Here is a 23809-nt window from a genome sequence, read left to right as displayed (position 1 = left end):
AACTGCCCAGATCCTCTGCATATATTTGGTGCATACCGTGTCTTTCTCTGCTTTTTGCTTTTTCTTTTTTCATGAATATCTATATCTATCTATCTATCTATATATAAAATGAATACTTGGATTCACATATAAAAGGAACCCTGGTAAGGCTTGTATTCTCTGAGATGGCTAGTTGGATAAAAATTGGGGTTGGTGGCTTATTTTGCATGCCCTTCCTGTTGTTTGGGCTTTGTTTTTTGATCATTGAACTGTGCTGTGTGGGATGGGGCATGTCAATAGTGTGGGTGTTAAACCAGTTTTTTTACTAACCAGCCTGACCTGGTTGGGTCTACAGAGAGAGAAAAAGTCATTGCTTGAGATCAGCGTTTGGGCTAGTTAGTACATTTTTCTATGGGGAAAGGGAAGTTCTGACTCTTACTTTAGTTTTTGTGCAAGGTAAATTTATTTTATAACTCGTGTTTGAAGTCATATGACAACACTTACAAGCAACCTAGTAATGCTGCATCCAGTGTTCTCTGCTTTTTCTTCTAGGAATTCCTCCCCCTAGAGGAGTGTTGCTCTATGGCCCTCCAGGTACTGGAAAGACAATGATTGCCAGGGCTGTTGCTAATGAAGTTGGTGCCTATGTTTCTGTAATTAATGGCCCTGAAATTATTAGCAAGTAAGTGCATAATTTAATAGACTAAACAATATTATTAGATATACATCTTAAATGTGGTTTTTAAAAAATGGCTCAATAGTATTCTGTCTGGATATTTCACACATTGAAATTTTTTTTTGTGTGTGTGTGTGTGTGTGTGTGGTATGCGGTGTGTGGTATGCGGGCCTCTCACTGTTGTGGCCTCTCCCGTTGCGGAGCACAGGCTCCGGACGCGCAGGCTCAGTGGCCATGGCTCACGGGCCCAGCCGCCCCACGGCATGTGGGATCTTCCCGGACTGGGGCATGAACCCGTGTCCCCTGCATCGGCAGGCGGACTCTCAACCACTGCGCCACCAGGGAAGCCCACACATTGAAATATTTTTAATTTGCTTTTTTTAATGTGTAGAAACATTAAGTTTGGAAAATAATTTTTGAAAGTAGTATTAAGTATTGTGGAAATATTTGAAAAGTCAGGTGAGCTTTTATAGACAGAGCTTTAAAAATGATAAGAGTTGGTCTTTAAATGTATTTTATTTGTTACAGATTCTATGGGGAGACTGAAGCAAGGTTACGTCAGATATTTGCTGAAGCCACTCTGCGGTATTCTTTATTTTTGGATGTTTAGAATTAGTAGTCCAGGGTGTATTAATGAAAGTAGAGATAGTAGTACTTTATACGAAGCATGAAAGAATAGAACAAAAATAATAGTGATAGCACTGGAAGTAGATTGTAAGTTTAATGAGGTTCTATCTAATCTAATTCTATCTAATATTGTTTTGGAAATGTGAGAAATAAGTTATTAAATTACATAATGTAGCAAAAGGTACAAACTTCCCGTTATAAAATAAATCATGGGGATGTTATCTACAGCACGGTGATTGTAGTTAATAGTACTGTATTGCACATTTGAAAGTTGCAAAGAGAGTAGATTTAAACAGTTCTCATTATAAGAAAAAAAATTTTATGACTGTACGGAGACAACGTGAATTAGACTTATTGTGGTAATCATTTCACGATACGTATATACAAATGTTGAATCATTATGTTGTGTAACTGAAAGTAATGTTATATGTCAATATCTCAATTTTAAAAATTACATAAGGTAAAAGAATTAAGACAGTGCTGTCCGATAAGTCATGTGAGTTTGCTTGAGCATATAAATTTATGATTTTCTTTCTTTTGGGTACATCTAATCTCAATAGACTATTATAGTTGCCCTTTAGGCTTAAAACTTTGTTTTATTACAGTTTGCTTCAAAGTGACAAATCTTTTGCTTTAAAAATGATTCTTACTAATCATTTCTCAGTTTAGGCTACCATTGTTACATTGCAAGGAGTATTAACGAGTGGCCTGTAACTTGGTCTAATGTAGTTTTATTCATAATATGGCTATGTCTCTTTCATTGTTTTGGTATGTAACCTACCATAATTACTGCCCTCTTATCAAAACTTCCATTTTTAAAGTTTTTTCCCCCAGTAGATAAAATAAGTAGTCTTTACTCCAAATACTGAAGATTTGAGAATCAGTGGTATACCTTATTGTTTAGAATGTTTTTATTGTCACTATTAATTTGTTCCTGGAAGTTGAGACTTCCTCTTACGAGAGAATTCACATCTTTGTATGGGAGAATTGGTCATCTTGAAAGTTGTTTTTTTAGTAGATTTTTAAAAAAGAGCATTTCTACTTTCTATCCCTTGGAACTTTAAACCATCTCCAAGGAATAGCATCACTGGCCTCAGCTTCTGAAGTGATCCAGGCATAGCAATTTAGTGGGCATTAGTGGGCAAGTTCTGTTTGGGCATAGACTGTCATCTCATGAGCAATACATGTTCTCAGTACTCTACTTTTTATTGAGGGCAGATCTACTAGAATGTGATATTGGTGAGTTAATAATTTGGGCTAGAATTAATCTAAGATTTTTCAGCTTAACATCCTATTGCTTTTGTCTTTAATATTATTAATTAAATCCTAAATTTGATGCATTGCATTTCAGTCAAAAAATTAAAACAATTTCAATTTTTTAACTGCAGTGCAACATATCAATTAAAAATTAAATATATATTAGAGAATTCATTTTACTTGTTTATTTTTAGGCACCCATCAATTATTTTTATTGATGAGCTGGATGCACTCTGCCCTAAAAGAGAAGGGGCTCAGAATGAAGTGGAAAAAAGAGTTGTAGCTTCACTCTTAACACTGATGGATGGTATTGGTTCAGTAAGTACAGCACCAGTATTGATTTCTGTAGGAGGGGCTATTTTCTTAATAATATGCATGTAGTGGCAAAAACTGTCAAATATGTCTGAGTTTTTTGGATACTCTAGGGTAAGGAAGAAATATTAGCTGTAAAAACTAGAGGAAAGACCCATAAAATAATTTTCTTCATGATTTCTTAGTAACAGCTAGGACAGTATAACCTGGCATATTTTTCTAGCATATAAAATTATATACAATGATAGATTTATAATAAATGGTGTTAACCTAAAAACCTGAAGCCCAAGTCAGTAAGGAAAATTTAGCAATTAAATTTAAGGGGAATTTACTAAGAAATTTCATGAGTAAGTCTTATTACTCTTGTAAAAATTGATTCTTTGGGGGCTCTAAGTTGGGCAAGTGAAAGGACAGAAAGTGAGAATAATGGGAAATGTGTTTGTACAACATTTAAAAAGAATTTACTCATGTTACCAGATTCTTTGATAGTGCATACAGTCTTATATTAATAAAAACTATGTGCTGATTATGAAAGGGAGATCCATAGGACTAATAGGGAAGAGGAATGAAGAAAAATTCTCTCAGACTCCTGTTAGGCATTTATCAGAAGAATACACTTCTTATGCAAGATTGTAAATAACTCATATTTTTAGAATCATAGTATGTCAGAACCAAAAGAAATTATAGAAATCATGGAGTCCCCAGTCTTTTGCACATTGAAAAACTGGGCAATTCGAACTTTTTGGTTTTACTGACTATTGGTAGAAACTGAACACGTGAAAATAACGGGAACGTTTGGTATTGTCTCTATTATTTGCTAACCTGTGTTACAATTTTAAGAGTAACATAAGAGAAGGGTTGTAACCTGCGGGAGGCTGGATGACCATCTGGTTCTCAGTCTTAGGGCACTACCTAGGTGTGATCATAATGTCCCAGGTTCGGTTCTGAACTTACAAAGCTGGAGGATTCAGTGTTGTTAGTATGTTGGAGATAGTGGAGCTCTGAGGATAGATCCATAATAACAACACTCACAAGAGACTTACATAAACTGGGACACCAGTTCGTCCATTTATGATAAGAAGTATAATTATTATCAACTATACTTCAATGAAAAGAGTTTTAAAAAAGAAAAAAGTATAATTATTAAGCTGACCAAATACTTTGTTTATGAACGGTTCTCTTTTCATCCTGAAGAAAAATATATGTGGAGAGCTGTATTATAATTCGAATGGATTTTGGTGAGTAGGAAATCAGGAGGCTCTGTGTTGGAGGATCTTAATTACTATGTCATTGCTACCTCTTTCTCTGCCACTGGGATAGACCTGCTGTGAACTGATGTTCTTGCCTTTGGGCAGGACTGGGAGCATGTGACACTGATGTTTTCGCCTGAAAATGTTTAAGGGCCTGTATTTTTGTCTTCTAAAGTCATAATTCATAGGTTCACTGTAATCCGTGCACTTCCTGTTGGCACATCCAGTATAGTTGATTAGGTTTGAGTTTTCTTACTTCAAATCACATTCCAATTAAGCTTGTCTCTGTGAGATTACACTTGGGTCATCTGAGTAGAATGTTGGATAATTTCTACAGGCGGCTCATTGTGAACATAGTTCTTTATAATTTGTTGTTCCAGATTTTATTCTCAGAGTAAAAATCCGTATGTATTCAAGGGTATCTGATACTTGGGTGTTGGTTATATTTTGTGTATTTTCAGGAATTTGAATATTTATCAAAACAAAATAGAAACAGTGAATGTGAGGAAGATTTCTTAGACAACTGCGTAATAGAGCCTTGTTCTGTTTGAAACACGTGTAGGTCATAATCTTTGCTTTCAAGTAGGGAAAAGGACAACTTAAAACAATTAAACAAATTAAAACTATGGTATAGGGTATATATGTTGTTATTCATGAGAATTGTGTAGTTAAGATGCTAGAAGTGGGAGAGACATCACTTAGAGTAGATAGTTAAGTATTGGAAAACTTTCTAGGTAAGGGAGCATTTAGACTGAGCTTTGAGAAATATGGGATGAATGACAAAATTTGAGAAATAAGGGATAGGACTTAGCCTAGTTAGATCTATCCTTGTCTATATAGCGAGTGTGTATTTTTAAAATTTTTTTACTTTTAGAAGAATATGTTATATATATATATTTTTTTTCTTTTTTTTTTCGGTACGTGGGCCTGTCACTACCGTGGCCTCTCCCGTTGCGGAGCACCAGGCTCCGGACGCGCAGGCTCAGTGGCCATGGCTCACGGGCCCAGCCACTCCGTGGCATGCGGGATCCTCCCGGACCGGGGCACGAATCCGTGTCCCCTGCATCGGCAGGCGGACTCTCAACCACTGCGCCACCAGGGAAGTCCCTGTAATATATTTTAATTTTGTTTTGTTAGGAGGGAAGTGAAGGACAGGTGTTGGTTCTTGGGGCCACAAATCGTCCCCATGCTTTGGATGCTGCACTTCGAAGACCTGGACGGTTTGATAAAGAAATTGAGATTGGAGTTCCGAATGCACAAGACCGGCTAGATATTCTCGAGAAACTGCTTCGAAGGGTGCCCCATTTGCTCACTGAAGCTGAACTGCTACAGCTGGCAAATAATGCTCATGGATACGTTGGAGCAGACTTGAAAGCCTTGTGTAATGAAGCAGGTGAGAGTGATTTGCTGTAGTGACTCTGTACTTATGGATTTAATAACTGGTTTATTTACAAACTGATAATTTATATCTCACTTATTTCCTAATGGAATAGCTAAATTTTTTTCTAATCATAAAATATATATGTTTTATGAAAAAAATCTGGATAATTCAGAAAACTATAAAAATGAAATAAGAATCACTCTTAATCCCTCTTCCTAAAAATAAAAATATACACATAAAAATATACACTTAAAAAAAGGATGTACTTGGCATATACAAGCAGTAAATAAATATTAACTGCTGTTAATATGACTTAATAATTTCAGATTTTCAGGTATTTAACTGATCTTCTGTTTCCCCTAATCTAGCAATGAATCAGATTTTGAGAAGGTAATTTTTAAAAAGATTAGTCTTAAAATTAAAGTGTCCAGTTGGGAAAATATGTAGTTTTGTGTATACTGTCTTAAATACTAGTGTATGTTGTGTTATGCAGTCGTGTTCTCTAACTTTATATAGCAGAATAAAGCTTAAGAACAGTGTGCGAGAATTTTTGCAAGAGATTTTTCTGAAGAGGCAGGGGTGTATAGTAGAAAATGGATTTTGAGTAGAAAATACCTTTAAAATCAATCTTGTGGTCTTGGGCAAGTTCTTTGCCTTATCTGAGCCTTAGTTTTTCCCATTTGTAAATTGAGGGGGTTGTGGTAGATGATACTTAAGTGCCTTTGTACATATGACATTCCTTGGATATAAGGGAGAAGAAGAAATAAATGGAAAAAAAGAAGGGAAGAAAGTAAGGGGGGCAGGGAAGAAGGATAGGAAGGATAGGATGATCTACAACATAACAAGGAAGTACCCAAGTTAGGCACTAAACCTGGCCTGGCCTCATTAGCTACTTTCATACACCTGGCTTTTCCACTCTTCATTGTCTTCTCTTTTGTGTCTGAATGATTTAAACTTAGGTGGTTAGTCAGGGCTTTCTCCCACAATGTTCTTAGAAATAATGCTACAAAGCAGACTAATGCTGATTGTGAAGTTAACTGCATTTTCTCATTGAAACAGTCTGACTAAGGACTTGATTAACTTATACATTTGGTTAATAGTGTGACTCAGAAGGAAAGATAAAACAACTTAAACTCTATAATTAAAAATAGTCGAATTTTGCTCCAAATGCTATAGAATGGGCATATCTCACTTATTGAATATACAAGGGCACCCCTAATGTGTGCATTGAGCATAGGAAGAAAAAACTCAGCTATACAGTAAATTTGAACTACGTATTCTCCTAGTTCTAGGTAAAAAGAATTGAACATTTAATGTTGCCTTCTAACTAAATTCAAATTTAGAGGAGTTATTAGGGGAAAAGTTGGATGGCTCTTAGTCTTTTAAAATGACTGTCTAGGGAAGTTTGAACTGCTGTGCCCCCCTCTTTTTTTTTAACATAGTAAATGCCCTTGGACAAGTAGAAGCAGTCACAATTATTACACTGACCTTAGAATTACACACAAAGTTAGAATCATATTTTTTACAAAAAGAGTCATGGTAAAATTTTAATATTTAGAAGCAGTATGCTCAGTACATATCTGAGAAGTGTATGTGAAAACTGGGAGACATAATGAGATGTAATTACCACTCCACTCCTCTTGGTAGAGTAATAAAAATATTTATTCACTTCAGAGTTGAGTTTAGTTTTGTCTTTAAACCTCCGTTGAGCTTCATCTCCTCCTGTCCTTTCTTGCCTTTAGAAATCCCTGCTCTGTGCTAAGGAAACAACTCCAAGTGGTTATTGCTACCTTCATAGGTAGCAGTAGACAAGGTAGTGTTCTGTGGTGCCTTAAATAACTGCTGCTATTTTTTTGAACATTTCCAGTCAATTTTTGGCTTCCCACTGACAAGATTTCTCAGCTATGGTTCTGACTGTGGACTTTAAATACATCTTGCTTAAAACCAGTGCTTTTTAGGAGGCATTTTCATTGTTCACCAGTTGTGCTGTGTGTAAGTGGACAGCTTGAGAATTCCCACTGGCTTATCTAGGAAATAAGGCACCTTGACCTCCAAATTTGTGAGGAAAGTGAGAGACTCCAGCTCCAAGAGATGTATTCCTGAGTACACAAGTTAATTCTGTCTCTTATTTATTCTTTTCTGCAGAATTCAGATTCATTTCACATGTTCTCAATTCCAGACAGATCACTTGGAGTTGAGGTTCTCAGACTTTATTGTGCATCAGAATCACCTGGAGAACTTAGTAAATTATAGATGGCTGGCTGTGCCCTATTCCCAGAGTTTCTGATTCAGTAGGTCTGGGCTGGTACCTGTGAATTCCTAATATGTTCCCAGCTGATGCTGATGCTGCTGGTGTGGGGACCACACTTTGAGAGCCACTGACATAGGTCACTGGTTCTTTTTTTTTTTAAAGGTAGGAACCCCTGTTTTTGTTTTTTAATTTTTTAAATATTTATTTTATTTATTTTTGGCTGTGTTGGGTCTTAGTTGAGTCACACAGGATCTTCCTTGTGGCGCACGGGCTCCAGAGCACCTGGGCTCTCTAGTTGAGGCACGCTGGCTCAGTAGTTGAGGCACCTGGGTTTAGTTGCCCTGCCCATGTGGGATCTTAGTTCCCCAACCAGGGTTCAAACCGTGTCCCCTGCAAGAGAAGGCGGATTCTTAACCACTGGACCACCAGGGAATTCCCAGGTCATTGGTTCTTAAAACCTCATTATGCCTCAGGTTCACCTGGGAAGCCATGCACACTCCCATGCAGGCGTGCGCACGCTCACACACACACACACACACACACACACACACACACACACACACTCTCTCTCTCTCTCTCTCTCTCTCTCTCTCTCTCTCTCTCTCTCTCTCTCTCTCTCTCTCTGTCTCTCTCTCTCTCTCTCTCTCACACACACACACACACACAGACACAGACACTCAATCACTTTCCATACTTAATTGAATAAAGAAGGTGGGGAACTGGAATCAGTATAATGTTTTCCAAGTGATTTGAAGTAGCCCGTCTTGTACTTCCCTGTGAATAGGAAATGTATCATTAATTTAGGCCAGTGGTTCTCCTGCGTTAAACCTGTATAAGAATCACTTGTAGAGCTTGTTAAAACACAATTCTGGGCTGCATGCTACTGGTTTAGTAGGTCCAGCTGGGGTACAAGAATTTGCATTTCTATCAAGTTACAGGTGATAATCAGTGCTGCCGGTCCAAGGGCTACACTTTGAGAACCACTGATCTAGGCCAACCAGTTCTCTGATTTTTGGAGATTTCTCTGTAACTGATTTAAATAACTGTATTTAGTTTAGGTAATGTAATTCTGACTCTCTCACTGATAGTGTTGAGTTTCTTCCTAGAGTTTTTATGTGATAGTAATGTACTACTGTACTACTACTACTACTGTATACTACTGTATCATTTTAGTCTCTGACTGTAGGAGAAAATGAGTGTCCTAGTTTGTCTTGCAGGTATATATAATGGTTCTGAATAAAACTTTAAAATGAAAAATAATTCTGAAAGATAGAAAGCCCCAATTAAGGAAGTAGTTAAGGATTAACACTTAAGAATACAAGTAGGAATGTAGACATGTGTTTTTCTTAGAACATTTGCTTGCTTATGATTTGTGGACATGTATGTTCTTTGAGCTTTTGGTGTGTTGGCTGTCTGGTGGTTTTCCTTTTTCCTGGACTGGCTTCTAGTTGGGGAGGCTCTGCCATTTTTAATAAAATGGTGCACAGGTGTCTAGTAATTACATACATTGAAGTGATTCAGAATTTCATAAAACCTAAGTGAACTATGTTACTGATTGTTTTGTTAATCTTAAGGTTATTGTTTGTGGGTTATTAATACAAAAGATCAAAATCATTGTAGTATATATGTTTGTGCGTGCTTTTCCAGAGGACCGAAGGTTTGCAATCTATTCCAGAGTTTGTAAGGGTGATGCTGTGTCTTTTGCAGTGTGATTGCTCTCAACTTTTCTTATCTTTTTTTCTAGTGTTACTGAATATTTTCCATACTTTTAAACTTTGTCTCCATAACAAATAAGAAAGTTGGAAATACTACTGTAGTATTGCTTTCAACAATTGGATCTCTTATTATCTGAGCAGATATAATGTTTAATGTTGCAGGTTGGGTGTGAAACTGATTTTCAAATCTTATGTTTTCTTTATAATTAATTTTTGAGCTAGAGTGTGGTTGATAAGTCGTGACTTGTCCAAAAGCCTAATGTTTTGTAGCTCACCTTTTTAAGCAAAGAGCAGCTGCATTTTGAAATGTTTTATCTCAAGCAGACAAGCTGTTTATAAGCTCAACTCTGACACATCCTGACATTTAATGTCTATGTTTTTATCCCTCCTGGGATTAGGCTGCCTTTCTAATTAATTAGTTGCATAGCCTTTTATTAATTCCCTCAAAATTTATAATGTTTTAAATTAACAACATAGATAAGCATACCACACTTTTTTAGAAAACATGAAATGTTAATTATGCAGTGGAGACATGAATTATATAAACTCTGCTGAATGTTAGAAGATGCTTAGCAACAATGTTTTCCAAATGCAGGGATTTATTATAAACTTATCCTTCTAAGGCTGCCTGTGCCATTTCAGGAGAGTGAATATAAATAGAGCTTGATTTCTTCAAGAAGAGGTCTCGGTCATTTTGTTAACAGTGGAAGGAAGCATTTGCTTCACATCTCTAAGAATTTATCTTTAGCATCCTTGTTGATTACACATCATTTCAACATGTTCATACCAAATGCTTGGGCCTTGATAAGATACCATCACAGAACAGGAAGAATTAAAACTCTTATTTAAACAATGATTTTGTCATTATTACACTTACGTAGGTCTAGTAAAAATACTGAATCTAATTATTATAACATAACTTCTTGTGAAATGGAAAATGTTATCTGTTTTGCAGCAGGGTTCTCAGATATTTATAGCTGTTAGTCCTCCCTCCCACCCTTCACTAGCTTATTTGAACAGGAATTTATGGAGGATCTCCTATGTACAGTCCAGTTCTTAAGAAAGGTTCTTTTTCTAACATTTTCCATCATTTTTGAATTCTGCCAATGTTATTTTCTAAGTTAGAATTAAAATGTTGATTTTTTAAAAATTCAATATTTTTAAATAAGGTGCAGGGATATAGTAGGGTTTTGTGGAAAGCTTATGGTGAGCTCTAGTTTCAAATGCTAGCACTATCCCTTATCAGCTGGGAGTCACTGGGCAAGCCATTTAACCTCTTGAACTCTTTCCTCATCTGCTAAATAGGGATAACTTTTTTTTTGGTATAACATTTTTAAAAGAGTTCTTATGAGGTTTAGAAGTATAGCCTGATAGCAGTGTTCATGGTTTATACAGGCCCTTGGTAAGTGTCACTTTCTTTTTTAAAAAAAAATTTTCATATTTTATGTGTATTTATGCACTTCTCTGGTAGATGCTTATTTGAATTTTGACAGTATTCCTGATTTTATGAAGTATTTAATTACTGTAGTATAAGTGGTATCAGGGAAGTCTAGCAGAATCCTTTACCTTGCTAGAGTAGTGACTTTTACTGAATCTGGATCGGTAAAAGTCTTGCCCATCAATAGAAATATGCAGACTAGAAATAGATATGGCTTATTTTGGGGGTGCCTCCCTGACAGATTTTCTTGCTGAATGTGAGAGCTCTCCTGTCATACATAGAGTTACAGTCTCTTCCCTCCCGTACCCACGTCGTCCCACATGTGAGTCCACTTTAGCCCTGCAGTAGAGCAACAAAATTAAATTGATGTATGTATCATGATTATCCTCTAATTAATGCATTTCATAAGGGATCATATCTTTATTCATTATTGTAGGTGGATAAATAGGCAGTAATTATGCAATATAATATCATAAAACAATGAATTTTTCCCTCTGTTTTGTAATTCTGAAATATAGTGATAGTTATATTTGTGATGTTAGGATTTTTCCTACTGCGTAAACATTATGGATATTATATGAGAAGTAGAATTTTTTTTTGGTCAGTGAATTGGGTATCTTAATATTAATTCTGCTGTTCATTTGAAATGACTGGAGATGAGTGGTTTGTTTCAGAAAAACAAGTGGTAGTTTTGATTCTGTTTAAGCTCTAAGTGATATATCCTATTTACTTCACTAGTGGAAAATTTTCTGAGTTGCCTTGCCAAGGCTATAAAAGTAGAAAACCTAAGGAAAGGTTTTCTTTCTAATTAAAAAAAAAAAATCAGTCTTTCTAAAAAAAAGTTACTTCTAAGAGTTATTCTTGATTCCTTTTTTTGTTACTCTTTATCAAATCCTGTCAGCTCTGTTTTCAAAATTTATTCAGAGTTTCAGCTTAAAAAAAAATTTTAAACTATTTTTCATTGCTCTTGTCTAGACTGTTGCGATGTCTTCTTCCTGCCCACTCTGTCCTCCACCTTCTAACCCCTTTTATTGTTTACATTGTCTAAGCTGCAGGATTTTGAATTGCAGGTTTTGGAGATGAGAGTCTTGGTTAGATCTATGTTTTAGTGAGTTGTCACCAGTTAGATTATGACTGAAGCCATTGAAATGAATGAAGTCACTTAGAGAGAATGAACAGAGTTCATTTTTTCGTTCATTTATTGAGCCAGGCACTGCACTTGGTGCTGGGACTACGTCAGTGAATAAGAGAGACTTGGACTTTCTCCTCTTAGAGCTCAAGATGCACAGAGAAGTGCAGCAGTGTAACAGGTAAAATTATAATATGTTGTGTTGTATTTGCGAAGGATCAGGGAGGTTTTAGCCTGCTACTGAGGAAAGAAGGGATCCTGGGGAATACCACCATTCAAAGGTTGAATTGTTAGGAAAAATCTGGTATAGAAGACTGAGGAGTGGCTAGAGAGGTGGGAAGAGAACCCCAAAAAAGTGGTGACTCAAATGAGGGAAGAAGATTCAGGGAGGAAGTAATTAGAAATAATATATTATTAGTTACCACTAATTGAGTACTTACAAGGTGCCATCCATTGTTTGAAGTGCCTTCACACGTGTTAATGATTTCTTACAGCATTCCTTATATGGTTAGCTTCATTTTATAGGTGAAGAAACTTAGGTCAGACAGGTTATGGAACTTCACCAAGATCACACAGGAAATAAATAGTGGAGCCAGGATCGACAGTATAGAGACCACAGTGACATCAAGTGCTTAGTACTTGTGTGGTCATGAGGGCCTTGGAAGAGAGTAGTTCTAGTAGATCGCAATAAATTGAGGGGTGATTGAAAGTTGAAGGAACAGAGATAGTGACTGTAAATTATTTTTTCAGTTTTAATGGTGTGTTATTTAGAGTTTTTGTACCTTCCAAAAAAAGGGACAAATATAGTTGGGCTGCTGCCCCCCCGCCCCCCACCCCAAGTCAAAATCATATCAGACTATATTCATTATTTTCCTGGTTCCTCTCCTCTTACCTGGACCTTGCTCTAGTCCACAAAGCCATAGATCTTCAACCTCTGTTGGCATAAGAATTGTGCTATAAGCAAACTATCCTTTTTGTTCCTAACTCTGCATTTTTTTTTTTGTGTGTGTGTGTGGTATGCGGGCCTCTCACTGTTGTGGCCTCTCCCGTTGCGGAGCACAGGCTCCAGATGCGCAGGCTCAGCGGCCATGGCTCACGGGCCCAGCCGCTCCGCAGCCATGTAGGATCTTCCCGGACCAGGGCACGAACCCGTGTCCCCTGCATCGGCAGGCGGAATCTCAACCACTGCGCCACCAGGGAAGCCCCTAACTCTGCATTTTAATAGGGTTGCTAAGCCAGGTAATAAATAATTTGATATTAAAATTTTGATACTATAAGCTGTATTTTTAGGAAAGTTTGTTAAAACCTGGGACTGGTGAAGTGAATTAATTCTGTCGTTTTAGAACTAGAAGACCCTATCAGAAATCATTTAGTATATTCCCTTATTTCACAGATGAGTACAGACTGTGTGATCCATCCAAGCTCAAGCAGTTAGTGAAGTCTTGGCCCAAGATTCAGGTCTTGAGACCAGGGTGCTTTCCATAGTGCTATTACTTTTAAAAGCAATTTTTAAAAGTGATAGGGGATTCGTAATAGACCTGGCTTCTGCAGTCAGTCTAAGTTATACCAATCATTTGTAATATAAATAATGCAAGAACCACAATACCCTCTTTGAGAGTATTCTGTTTAATTTCTTTTCTATGAATAAGGAGTGAGAAATGGAACTCTCCCAGTGATATATCAGGTAATACTTATCACCTTGTCTATACTTAATACTGAGTTGAGGGAGAGTAAAGACTCCAGATAAAACATTTCTGGAATTCTGATATTTTGAGGAAAAAGTATATTTTAAAAAGAGAGACTTAGATTTTTATAGTTGCTTTCAGTCTTCATTTGCCTGAATATACTATTCAGAAATTTTATGCCTAACTTTTACAATTCAAATCTGAGATCCAGATGCCCGTGTTTCATGTTACTTCTTTATATAATTGTCTGTAGGGTCGATAATAATTCTAAAAAACATTATTACTCCTGTGATGAATTTTAGTTTCTAAGGAAGGAACTTAATTGCATGCTCAAAAAATAACATCATTATTTAGCAAGCATTAAGTATAAAATTGTAGGATGCCATATGCATGGAGCAAGATGTTTGTTGATTGAATATGGAGCAGATGGTCTTGAAGAGCATGAATTTAGAGTAATTGCTCTTGTCTAGAAGTGATTATATCTGGATAGTGATGTGGGGCTTGAGGAGAACATGTCATATACCGGAAAGAATGTGTTGGCATTAGGCTTGCCTGGGGCATTTTGTCTTTTGTTCTCTTCGTTGCAACTTGTTTCCCATTTCAAAACTTTTGAGATCATTAGAACATAAAATAATGAAAGCAAAATGACACATTTAATTAGCTACACCTGTTTTTTTGTTTCAACGCTGTGTTTCTTAACATAGTTTTATTGGTTCTGTTTTTGTTTACATTTTAAAAATTAAACTTAGCAATGAAAGGAAATGTTATAGATTGCTTGCCCTAAGCTGTATTCCTTGATGATGTACATGTGTCCGTTTGCTCCTCTAGTTAATTGTTTACTTCTGGTTTATAAAAATATGTGTATTTTTAAAAATTTAATTTCTTGCCATAGATTCTAGTATGGCCTCCTGAGGAATGGTGATGTCGAATAATTTAAGCTTAGCATCATAGAATTTTCTGCACATGGCTTCATTCCCAATGGGCTGGAAACAACCTGGGGTTGTTTTGTTTGGGAGTTGTTTGGCCAGGGCCTTTTGAACAGTAGTGTCCCAGTGAAGTACTAGATATTATTTATGTAAGAATGAGCTTTTCTTTTTTTTTTTTTGTTTTGGCGGTACGCGGGCCTCTCACTGCTGTGGCCTCTCCCGTTGTGGAGCACAGGCTCCGGACGCGCAGGCTCAGCGGCCATGGCTCACGGGCCCAGCCACTCCGTGGCATGTGGGATCCTCCCGGACCGGGGCATGAACCCGTGTCCCCTGCATCGGCAGGTGGATTCTCAACCCCTGAGCCACCAGGGAAGCCTGAGCTTTTCTTTTTGTAACAATAATATCCTTTCAGAAATTTCTAACTACTTTGTAACTGCATGACTTAACCTGGTGACAAAAGCAGTTACTAAAAAGACTACCTTTTCCAAAAAAATAAAAGTAAAAAAATAAAGCTGAAAATAATTCAGAGAAAATACTGATATATTTTAATCTTTCCATTTAATAAATGACATAACTGATGGCCAGAGGAGCTAAGTTTTATATGTCAGGTGACATCTGAGCTAGTGGCACATCTAGGACCATGGAGGGTTGTTTGCATTAATATGATAGCTCCAAGGATCTTTAACTTTATAAGCTCTGATACACATTTTATTCATATAAATTCTGTTTCAACTTATGTTATTTTCAAGAATAGCATTTGTATAAAATACAGTACCTCTGTACAGCGTCTAGAATCATAGAACCTCATACTGAGAAAGAATCTGAAGGGCTCTGGTAGGAATTTCCAGTATCCTTGTTATGTTTTTACAGCTTTTGCAAATCTGTAATCTTCCTTATTTTCTTTTTCCCTTTCTGACAGTGTGCCATACTGCATCTTCTCACATTATCTACAAACGAATAGAGATGGATTTAGGTTTATTTAAAACATGTTCTTTCATATTTCTAAGTGTGAACTCTTTAAGGACAGAGATTTTGTCTTTTACTGTTCTTCAGGGATGCATCATCTCTGAAGTGTTATGCTCATTCTTGTCCCTAGGCCTTTTTTTTTTTTTTTTTTTGTGGTACGCGGGCCTCTCACTGTTATGGCCTCTCCCGTTGCGGAGCACAGGCTCCGGACGTGCAGGCTCAGCGGCCATGGCTCACGGGCCCAGCCGCTCCGCGGCATGTGGGATCTTCCCGGACCGGGGCACGAACCCATGTCCCCTGCATCGGAAGGCGGACTCTCAACCACTGCGTCACCAGGGAAGCCCCCCTAGGTCTTTATATATGCTGTTCCCTCTGCCTTGAATACTCTGCTGCCTCTTTGGCCTCAATTCCCATATTAGCAGTTTAACATCAACTCATTTTTCAGGTCTAACTAGTTTAGCTTGTATACATGTTTTAGTCTCTCTTCATTTGTGAAATAAAGGCATATACTAAATGATTTCTGTGAGGGTTATCTAACTCTAAACTGTCACTAATCCTACTAAACTGAGTTAGATGTCCCTGACGTGTTTTTATGCCACTTTGTTCTTTCCATGTCATAATACTTGGCACAGTATATAATAATAACTTGTTATCATACGTCTTCTCTTTTAGACTGTTAGCACTATGAGAGGTTTATCTGCCTTCTTGCTCTTTTGTACTCTAGAAAAAGAGCTCAGTACATTGTTGAATGAATTAACTATGTCTAGGAGTTTCTAAGTGAATATTTTGAGTGAATGAATAGAACTAATATTGAAGAAGAGTACCTGTGAAAGAGTAACTTATAGTCAATGAATAGCTCTTCTCAGTGGCTTCATGACATGATATTTTATTTTACTATTTGCTTTGCTTAAATATGAATTGTACTGAATTGGCAAGTAAGTAACACAGGTACAGAATAGTGATTCTCTCATTGAGAACTATTCTGTAAAAAATACTTGCAGATTCATTAACATAGGGAATGCTCTTGTCTCTCCTCAAGTCCTGTTCTTTTCTCCCTTGTTTATAGTGGCTTTGTTTATACGTTTTTTCCCTTTCACTTCATTTTTTATGTATTCTCTTTTTTAATAAACTTCTTTCTGAAATATAACATGTATAGAAAAGTGTAAAAACTATAAGATCCATGCATTTTCCAAAGTATATATAACCAGATATAAAGCATTATATATATAAAGCATTATTAGTGCCCTAGAACTTCCATCAGATTCTCTCCCAGCCACTACTCTTCATCTCAGCACAAAAGGCAACCACTCTTTCTGGCTTCTAACACCATAGATTAGTTCAGCCTGTTTTGTGCTGTCTTCTTTCTCTCATATTATGGTTTGAGAGCTTCATCATTTTATTCAGTTGTAGCATTAGTTCATTTTTATTGCTATATTTTATTGTATAAATATTGTGAGTAATGATGCCATCAGTATTCTTGCACATATTTTTTTTGGTGCACAGATGTACACATTTCTGTTTGCTTTATATCTAGGTGTGGAATTATCAGGTTATAGAATATGTGTGTGTGTTGTTGTTAGTAAATACTGCCAAAAGTTTTCTGTGGTGATTGCTTCAATTTCCTCTTCCACTAGTAATGTGTGAAAATTCCAGTTTCTTCTCATTTTTGCCAGAATTTGGTGGGTTTTTAACAGTATTTCATTGTGTTTTTATTTCTCTGAAGACTGAGTTGAATACTTTTTTATATATGTATTGCGCATTTAGATATCCTCCTTCGTGACATGCCTATTCAGATATCTGTTCAATTTTTCTATTGTGTTGCTTTTAAAAAAATAATTACTCTCTTTACAGTGTCTTTGAGGAATAGAAGTTTGTAACCATATACATTTATTATAACATATAAATATAATGAACCAAGTTATCAACATTTTTCTTTATGTATAGTGATTTTTTTATCATGTTTAAGAAATCTGTGTAAATTCCACAATTGTGAATATTTTATTTTATATTATCTTCTTTCGTTTAAAGATGCTTTATTATCTTTCCTTTTACATTACTATCTATAATTATTTCACTTTTTTCCATGTAGATAATTAGTTGTACCAGCACTAGTTAATGAAATGACCATTCTTCTTGCTCTGCATTGTTAACTAACCTTTGTCATAAATCAAGAGTTTGGGTTTGTTCTGAATTCTCTGTTCTGTTTCATTGATCTCTTTATCCTTGTGCAAAATACTGAAATATCTTTAATCACTTAAGCCTTGGGTAAGTGCACCTTTTTTCTTCTTCCTCAAGATTGTCTTGACTATTCTTGGGCCTTTGCATTTGCTTAGAACTTTAAAAATCAGCTTGCCAGACTCCCTCCCCTCCAAGACAAAACAAAATTGGATTTAGATTGGAATTATTAAATCTCTTGATCAATTTAGGGAGAATTAGAAAGTTAATATCTACAAGTTATCTACCGTGTGGTAGATCCCTTCATTTATTTTAGGTCTTTAATTTCTCTCAAAGTTTTATAGTTTTAAGTGAAGAAGTCTTGCATAATGTTCATTAGATTTATTCTAAGGTATTTTTTTAATGCAGTTATTTTTTAATTCTAAGTTTTTTTTAATGCAGTTATAAATGGCATCTTGTAAAGTTTCACTTTAATTGTGTTTGTTAGTATCTGGAAAAACTAAACTCTTATGTATTGACTTTGTGTCTACCTACCTTGCTAAATTCACATATTAATTTTAATAGTGTGTATGGAAATTGGTTGAGTTTTTATGTATGTAGTCATGTTAAAGTTTTCTGTGTATACAATCTGCAAATAATGACAGTTTTCATTCCTTTTAACCTCTACACTTCTTTTTCTTGCCTTGTTGTAGTGGTTAGGATCTTTAACATAGTATTTAATAGAAGTGATAACAGTACTTATCCTTATCTGATTCTTGATCCTAGGGAGAAAATTTTTAACCTTTTACTATTAAGAATTATATTTGCTCTTTGTTTTTTTGTAGCTAATATGATAGAGTAACAAAATTTCCATCTGTTCCTAGTTTTTATAATTAATGATATTGATTTTTATGACATTCCTTTTCTGGGTCTATTGAGATAATCATATTCTCTTCTTTATTCTATTAATGTGGAACATGATGTTGATTGATTTTCAAATGTTAAGCTAACTTTACATTCTTGGAATATAGCCATCTTGTCATGACGTATAATCCTTTATTTACATATTGATATTTTTGCTGATGTTTTGTTTAGGATATTTGCACCTATGTTCAGGAGAGATATCAGTCTGCAGTTTTCTTGTAATGTCCTTTTAAGATTTGAGGAACAGGGTTATGCTGGCGTCATGAATCAAGTTGGGAATTATCTTGGCCTCTTTTTTTCTCTGCAAGAGTTTTTGTAAGCTTAGTGTTATAGTCATACTTAACTACTTTGTAACATTAACCAGTGAAGCCATCTATGTTTAGAATTTTCTTTTTGGAAAAATTTTAATTACATAATGAATTTAATAGCTATTGGAATATTCAATTATGTACTTTGTTTTGATAAGCTTTTTTTCCCCCCTAGAAATTGGTTCATTTCATCTAAATTTTTGAGTTATTTGGTATAAGGTTATTCCTGATATCCTCTTATTATCTTTTCAATGGCCTGTGGGTTCTGTAGTGTAGACCATTCAGTAGTCATTTTTGCTTCCTGATGTTGGTAATGTGTGTCTTTTCTCACATTTCCCTGATTCGTCTTGCCAGAGATTTATCTCTATTAGCCTTTTCAGAAAATAAACCTTTGGCTTTATTGATTTGTTTTTTTAATTGCACATTAGTTTTCCATTTCATTAATTTCTGTTCCTGTCTTCATTATTTCCTTCCCACTGTTTTGTTTTGTTTATTTGTTTTTGGTTTATTTTATTCTTTGTTTTATAAGATGAGCACCTCATTGACTTTCACCCTTTATTCTTCCCTAATATGTGCATTATGCCTGTCATTGTCCCTTTAAGTACAGCTTTAGTAGCATCCCACAAATTTTCATGTTATATTTTCATTATTATTCAGTTGAAAAACTTAACAATTTTCATTGGATTTTTTTTTTTTTGACCATGAATTATTTGGAAATGTATTGGTTAATTTCCAGATATTTGTATTTTTGGTATCTTTTTGTTACTGATTTTGCTATTAAGTCTCATGTAATCAGAGAACATAAACATTATGATTTCAATCCTTGAAATCTGTGGAGAGTTGCTTTGTGTCCCACCCTGTGGTCAGTTTTGGTACTCCTTCCAGGTACCCTTGAAAGCATGGATATTTTACTATTTTGGATATTTATTGTTTTGTATATATGCCAATTAAGATAGGTGAGTTAATTTTATTTTTATAACTTCTACATATATATTTTTTGTTTGTTTGTTTTTGTTACTGAGGGAAGTGTGTTAAAATCTGCAAGTAAGGCTGCAAATTTGTCTGTTTCTCCTTTTAGTTCTGCTTAATTTTGCTGTTTATACTTTGAGCCTTTTTTACTAGGCATGTATTAGAATTTTATGTATTCTTGGTGAATGGACCCTTTTATCATCCTGAAATGTCTAGTAATACCTCTTAAAGTCTATTTGATAGTAGATATAGATGCACTATTTTCCTTTTACATGCATGGTACCCTTTTTCTATTTTACTTTCAACCTTTCTGTATTTTTGTATTTCAGAATATGACTCTTGTAAACAGCACAAATTTGAGTTTTTTTTTTTTCATCTATCTGATGCTGTCAGTCTTTTAATTCAAGTACATGATACGTTTATATTTAGGGTAATATCTTAAATACTTAGGTTTAATTTACCTTCTATTTGTCCCACTTATATGTTTTTTCATCTTTTTTACTGTCTTCTCTTGGAATAGTCAAGTATTTTTGTTACTTCCTCATCTTATGGTTATCTTTTTAGTTATGTATTTTACTCATCTTTTAGTATTTATCTTACATACTACAAAATATGTCTCCTTGGCTTACTAGAGACTAATGCAAGAAAAGTGCAAACAGTTTGGGAACACTTTGATTCTCTTTACTGCAAAAACACTATTATTAGTGTTTTATTCAATTATTATTCATTTATATTTGTCTACATATTTGGTGGTCCCTGTAACAAACCACTAAGTTTGATGCCCTACTAGGAGTCATCACAGGACTCAGCATATAGTTGTATTCATGGCCTTGATTTATTTCAATGAAATGATACCAAGCAGAAGCAGCCCAAGGCACATAGCGCAAAGTGTGGAAAAAAAATAGGCATAAGCTTCCAAGAGTCCTCTCCCTGTGGAGTCACACAGGACATTTTAAAAATCCTCCAGCAATGAAGTGTGACAACATGTATGTAATGTTGTCTACCAGAAAAGATCATTAGAGACCCAGTGCTAGGGATCTACACAATGAGCCAATTTTCCTATTATTCATTTTCCAGCTACTAAATAGCCTGTCCTTTCCTCATTGATTTATGATATATTATTGTAAATTTATCAGATATTAATATTATACATGTATGGATTATCTCTGAACTCTATTCTGTCTCAGTGTGGTCTGTATAGTCTTATAACTTTTAAACACATATTTAATACTATTAATTATATCTTAATATCCAGTAAGGTAAATCTTATTTATTTGCATTACTGTTGAGTTAGTTATGTATAGACCTTTATTCCACAGTATATTTTTAAGGAAAGTTTGTTCTAATTTAGCAAAAATATACAACTGACATTTTGACTGCGGTCACATTTACAATACATAGATTATTTTGAATATAATCGATGTTTTTGTTGTATTGTCATCCCATTCAAGAATATGGGATGTCTCCCTTGTGTTCATATTTTCCTCTTTATTAGAATTGTCTCCATAGGGGTGTTACGTTTTTGGTTAGGAAAATTCCTATATACTTTATTATTTTTGTCATTGTTGTGAATGGTATCTTTTTTTCTTACTATATTTTAGAATTGCTTTTCTTGGTGTGGAAAAAGCTTATATTGATTATTTTTTGCAGGTTGTCTACCTTGCTTATCTCATAATTCTAATAGTTTTTTTTTTGGCTTTTCTGGGTAAATTATTGTCATACGCAAATAATGGCAGTTTTATTTCTTTCCATCCTTTTGGCTCTTTCTCAGTCTCATTTTTTCTATTCTTAATTGCCAGGGACTCTACAATTGAATTATCCAGTAGTAGTGATAGTGGCGTCCTTGTCTTGTTGACAGTTTTGAAGAGACTGCATATAAAGTTTTTTCATCGTGTAATGTTTGCTAAAGATTTCTGGAATGTAGTCTTAAGTACACTTTGCTAAGAGTATTTTGCATTATTTTTATCATTATAAATGGATGTTGAATCTTATCAAATATTTTTTCTGCATTAGTAAAAATAATTATATAATCTCAATAATGTGGTGAGTTAGGTTTTTTGATGAACTGGCCTTTCATTTCTGAGATAAACTCTATTTGATTGTGAAATCTAATTTTTAATGCACCGTTAGATTTAGTCAGCTAATATTTTATTTAGAACTTTTGTCCCATGTCTGTAAGTAAAAGGCATTTTTTTCTTGTTCATATTTGGTTTTGGAGTCTAGGTTATATTAGCCTCTTAAAATGTTTGGGTAGTTTTGCTCTCACTTATAAAAACCTCAGTCTGGGGGACTTCCCTGGTGGCGCAATGGTTAAGAATCCTCCTGCCAATTCAGGGGACACGGGTTCGATCCCTGGTCGGGGAAGATCCCACATGCCCCAGAGCAGCTAAGCCTGTGTGCTACAACTACTGAGGCTGCGCTCTAGAGCCCACGAGCCACAGGTACTGAAGCCCACACACCTAGAGCCTGTCTCCGCAACAAGAGAAACCACTGCAATGAGAAGGCCGTGCACCGCAACAAAGAGTAGCCCTCACTCGCCACAACTAGGGAAAATCCTGCGTGCAGCAGTGAAGACCCAACGCAGCCAAAAGTATAAATAAATAAATAAAATAAATTTATTAAAAAAGAAACACCTCAGTCTGCATTATAATGGGAAAAAAGGATATTTCTTAAAAATTCCATACGATTGTTATTTGTGTCATGATCCAGTTAGGAGACAGAACCTCTACCACTCATTTTTGTAGAGAGAATTTACTATAAAGCATTCATAACAAATTATAAAATTACTAACTGAGAAGCTACTATCACCTGTAAGGCTGGGGAAACAAAGGAAAGAGGTTGGGATTTCTAAAATCTAGAACTCAGACCTCTGAAGAACTGCCTGATATTTTGAAGGCTGGCTCAGACCTCTGAGAATGTGGCACTGGTGGGTTGGTGCTGATGTCTCTTAGGGGTTGCTAGAGTGGTGGTCACAGGAATAGCAGACAGACAGGAAGCCCACAGAAGTAAAGAGTTAGTCCCTTCTCTCCCCTTCATCTGCAGTCTCTCTCTAGAGCTTTGCTCTATCATTGGCAAAACCTACCATGGAGCCAAAGTGTAGTTTGCAGAGTCTCAGCCCCAAGTATCACAAAGCCAAGTTTAGAAGTATGGTTTTGGAGCTGAAAGTCAATAATTTAGTAACTGGTACAACTGAAAACTAAGTTACATAATGCTCATATAATCTCTGTGTGAGCTGCAAAAGAAATTATATAAGGAACTAAATGTTAAGAATAGAATGGTAGTAAAAACTCTGTTTTAGATTTTATCTAAGAGGGAATTATAACAAAAACAGTTATCAGGAAACAGGAAGGGTTAAAAATAAATGCATTCAACTCAGATAATTGGAAAAGAGCAATACAGTGAGCCCAAACATGAAAGAAATTTAAAATGTTAAGGGTAGAGTCAATAGACTTGAGAACAAAACAGCAAAGTTTAAAATAATTTCATTCTTTGACAAGATTTTTAAGATTATGAAGTCAGACCAAGGTCCATTCAAGAGACAGAACCACACTAGTGGAAGTTTTTGGTGAAAGAGAAAAGTAGATGCAAATAAAATATAGAATGGAGGAAATAATGACATGGTAGAGATAAAAAAAAAGAAACGTTCATTCTGGCTGTTAAAAAACCTTGTCTGCGGAAGAATAATGTGGAGATCTATGTCACTGGCTTACCTATTAATTTCCTTGCAGCCTCATGATTAACTTTACTTTGATTAACTATACTTAAATATGTATGTTAACATTTTTAGTATAACCATTAAAATAATAGAGAGTGTATAACTTTAAAGCTAAATAGAAGGCAAAATGGAATGTGAAAAACACAA

General features: G+C 35.4%; 1 protein-coding gene across 2 annotated transcripts in view; it reads left to right on the top strand.

Moving 5' to 3' along the window:
• The window catches only part of AFG2A (AFG2 AAA ATPase homolog A), a 348748-nt gene that overhangs the window by 12828 nt on the left and 312111 nt on the right, over positions 1 to 23809 (top strand). For both annotated transcript variants that reach the window (XM_030863906.3, XM_030863905.2), the window contains exons 6-9: positions 532 to 661; positions 1184 to 1240; positions 2734 to 2857; positions 5239 to 5494. In XM_030863906.3, the coding sequence (XP_030719766.1) occupies positions 532 to 661; positions 1184 to 1240; positions 2734 to 2857; positions 5239 to 5494 (567 nt within the window). The remainder of the gene's footprint in view (positions 1 to 531; positions 662 to 1183; positions 1241 to 2733; positions 2858 to 5238; positions 5495 to 23809) is intronic.

Source organism: Globicephala melas, chromosome 5 (assembly GCF_963455315.2).
Source record: "Globicephala melas chromosome 5, mGloMel1.2, whole genome shotgun sequence".
Classification (NCBI taxonomy): Eukaryota; Metazoa; Chordata; class Mammalia; order Artiodactyla; family Delphinidae; genus Globicephala; species Globicephala melas.
This window is presented reverse-complemented; position numbering and strand designations above follow the sequence as displayed.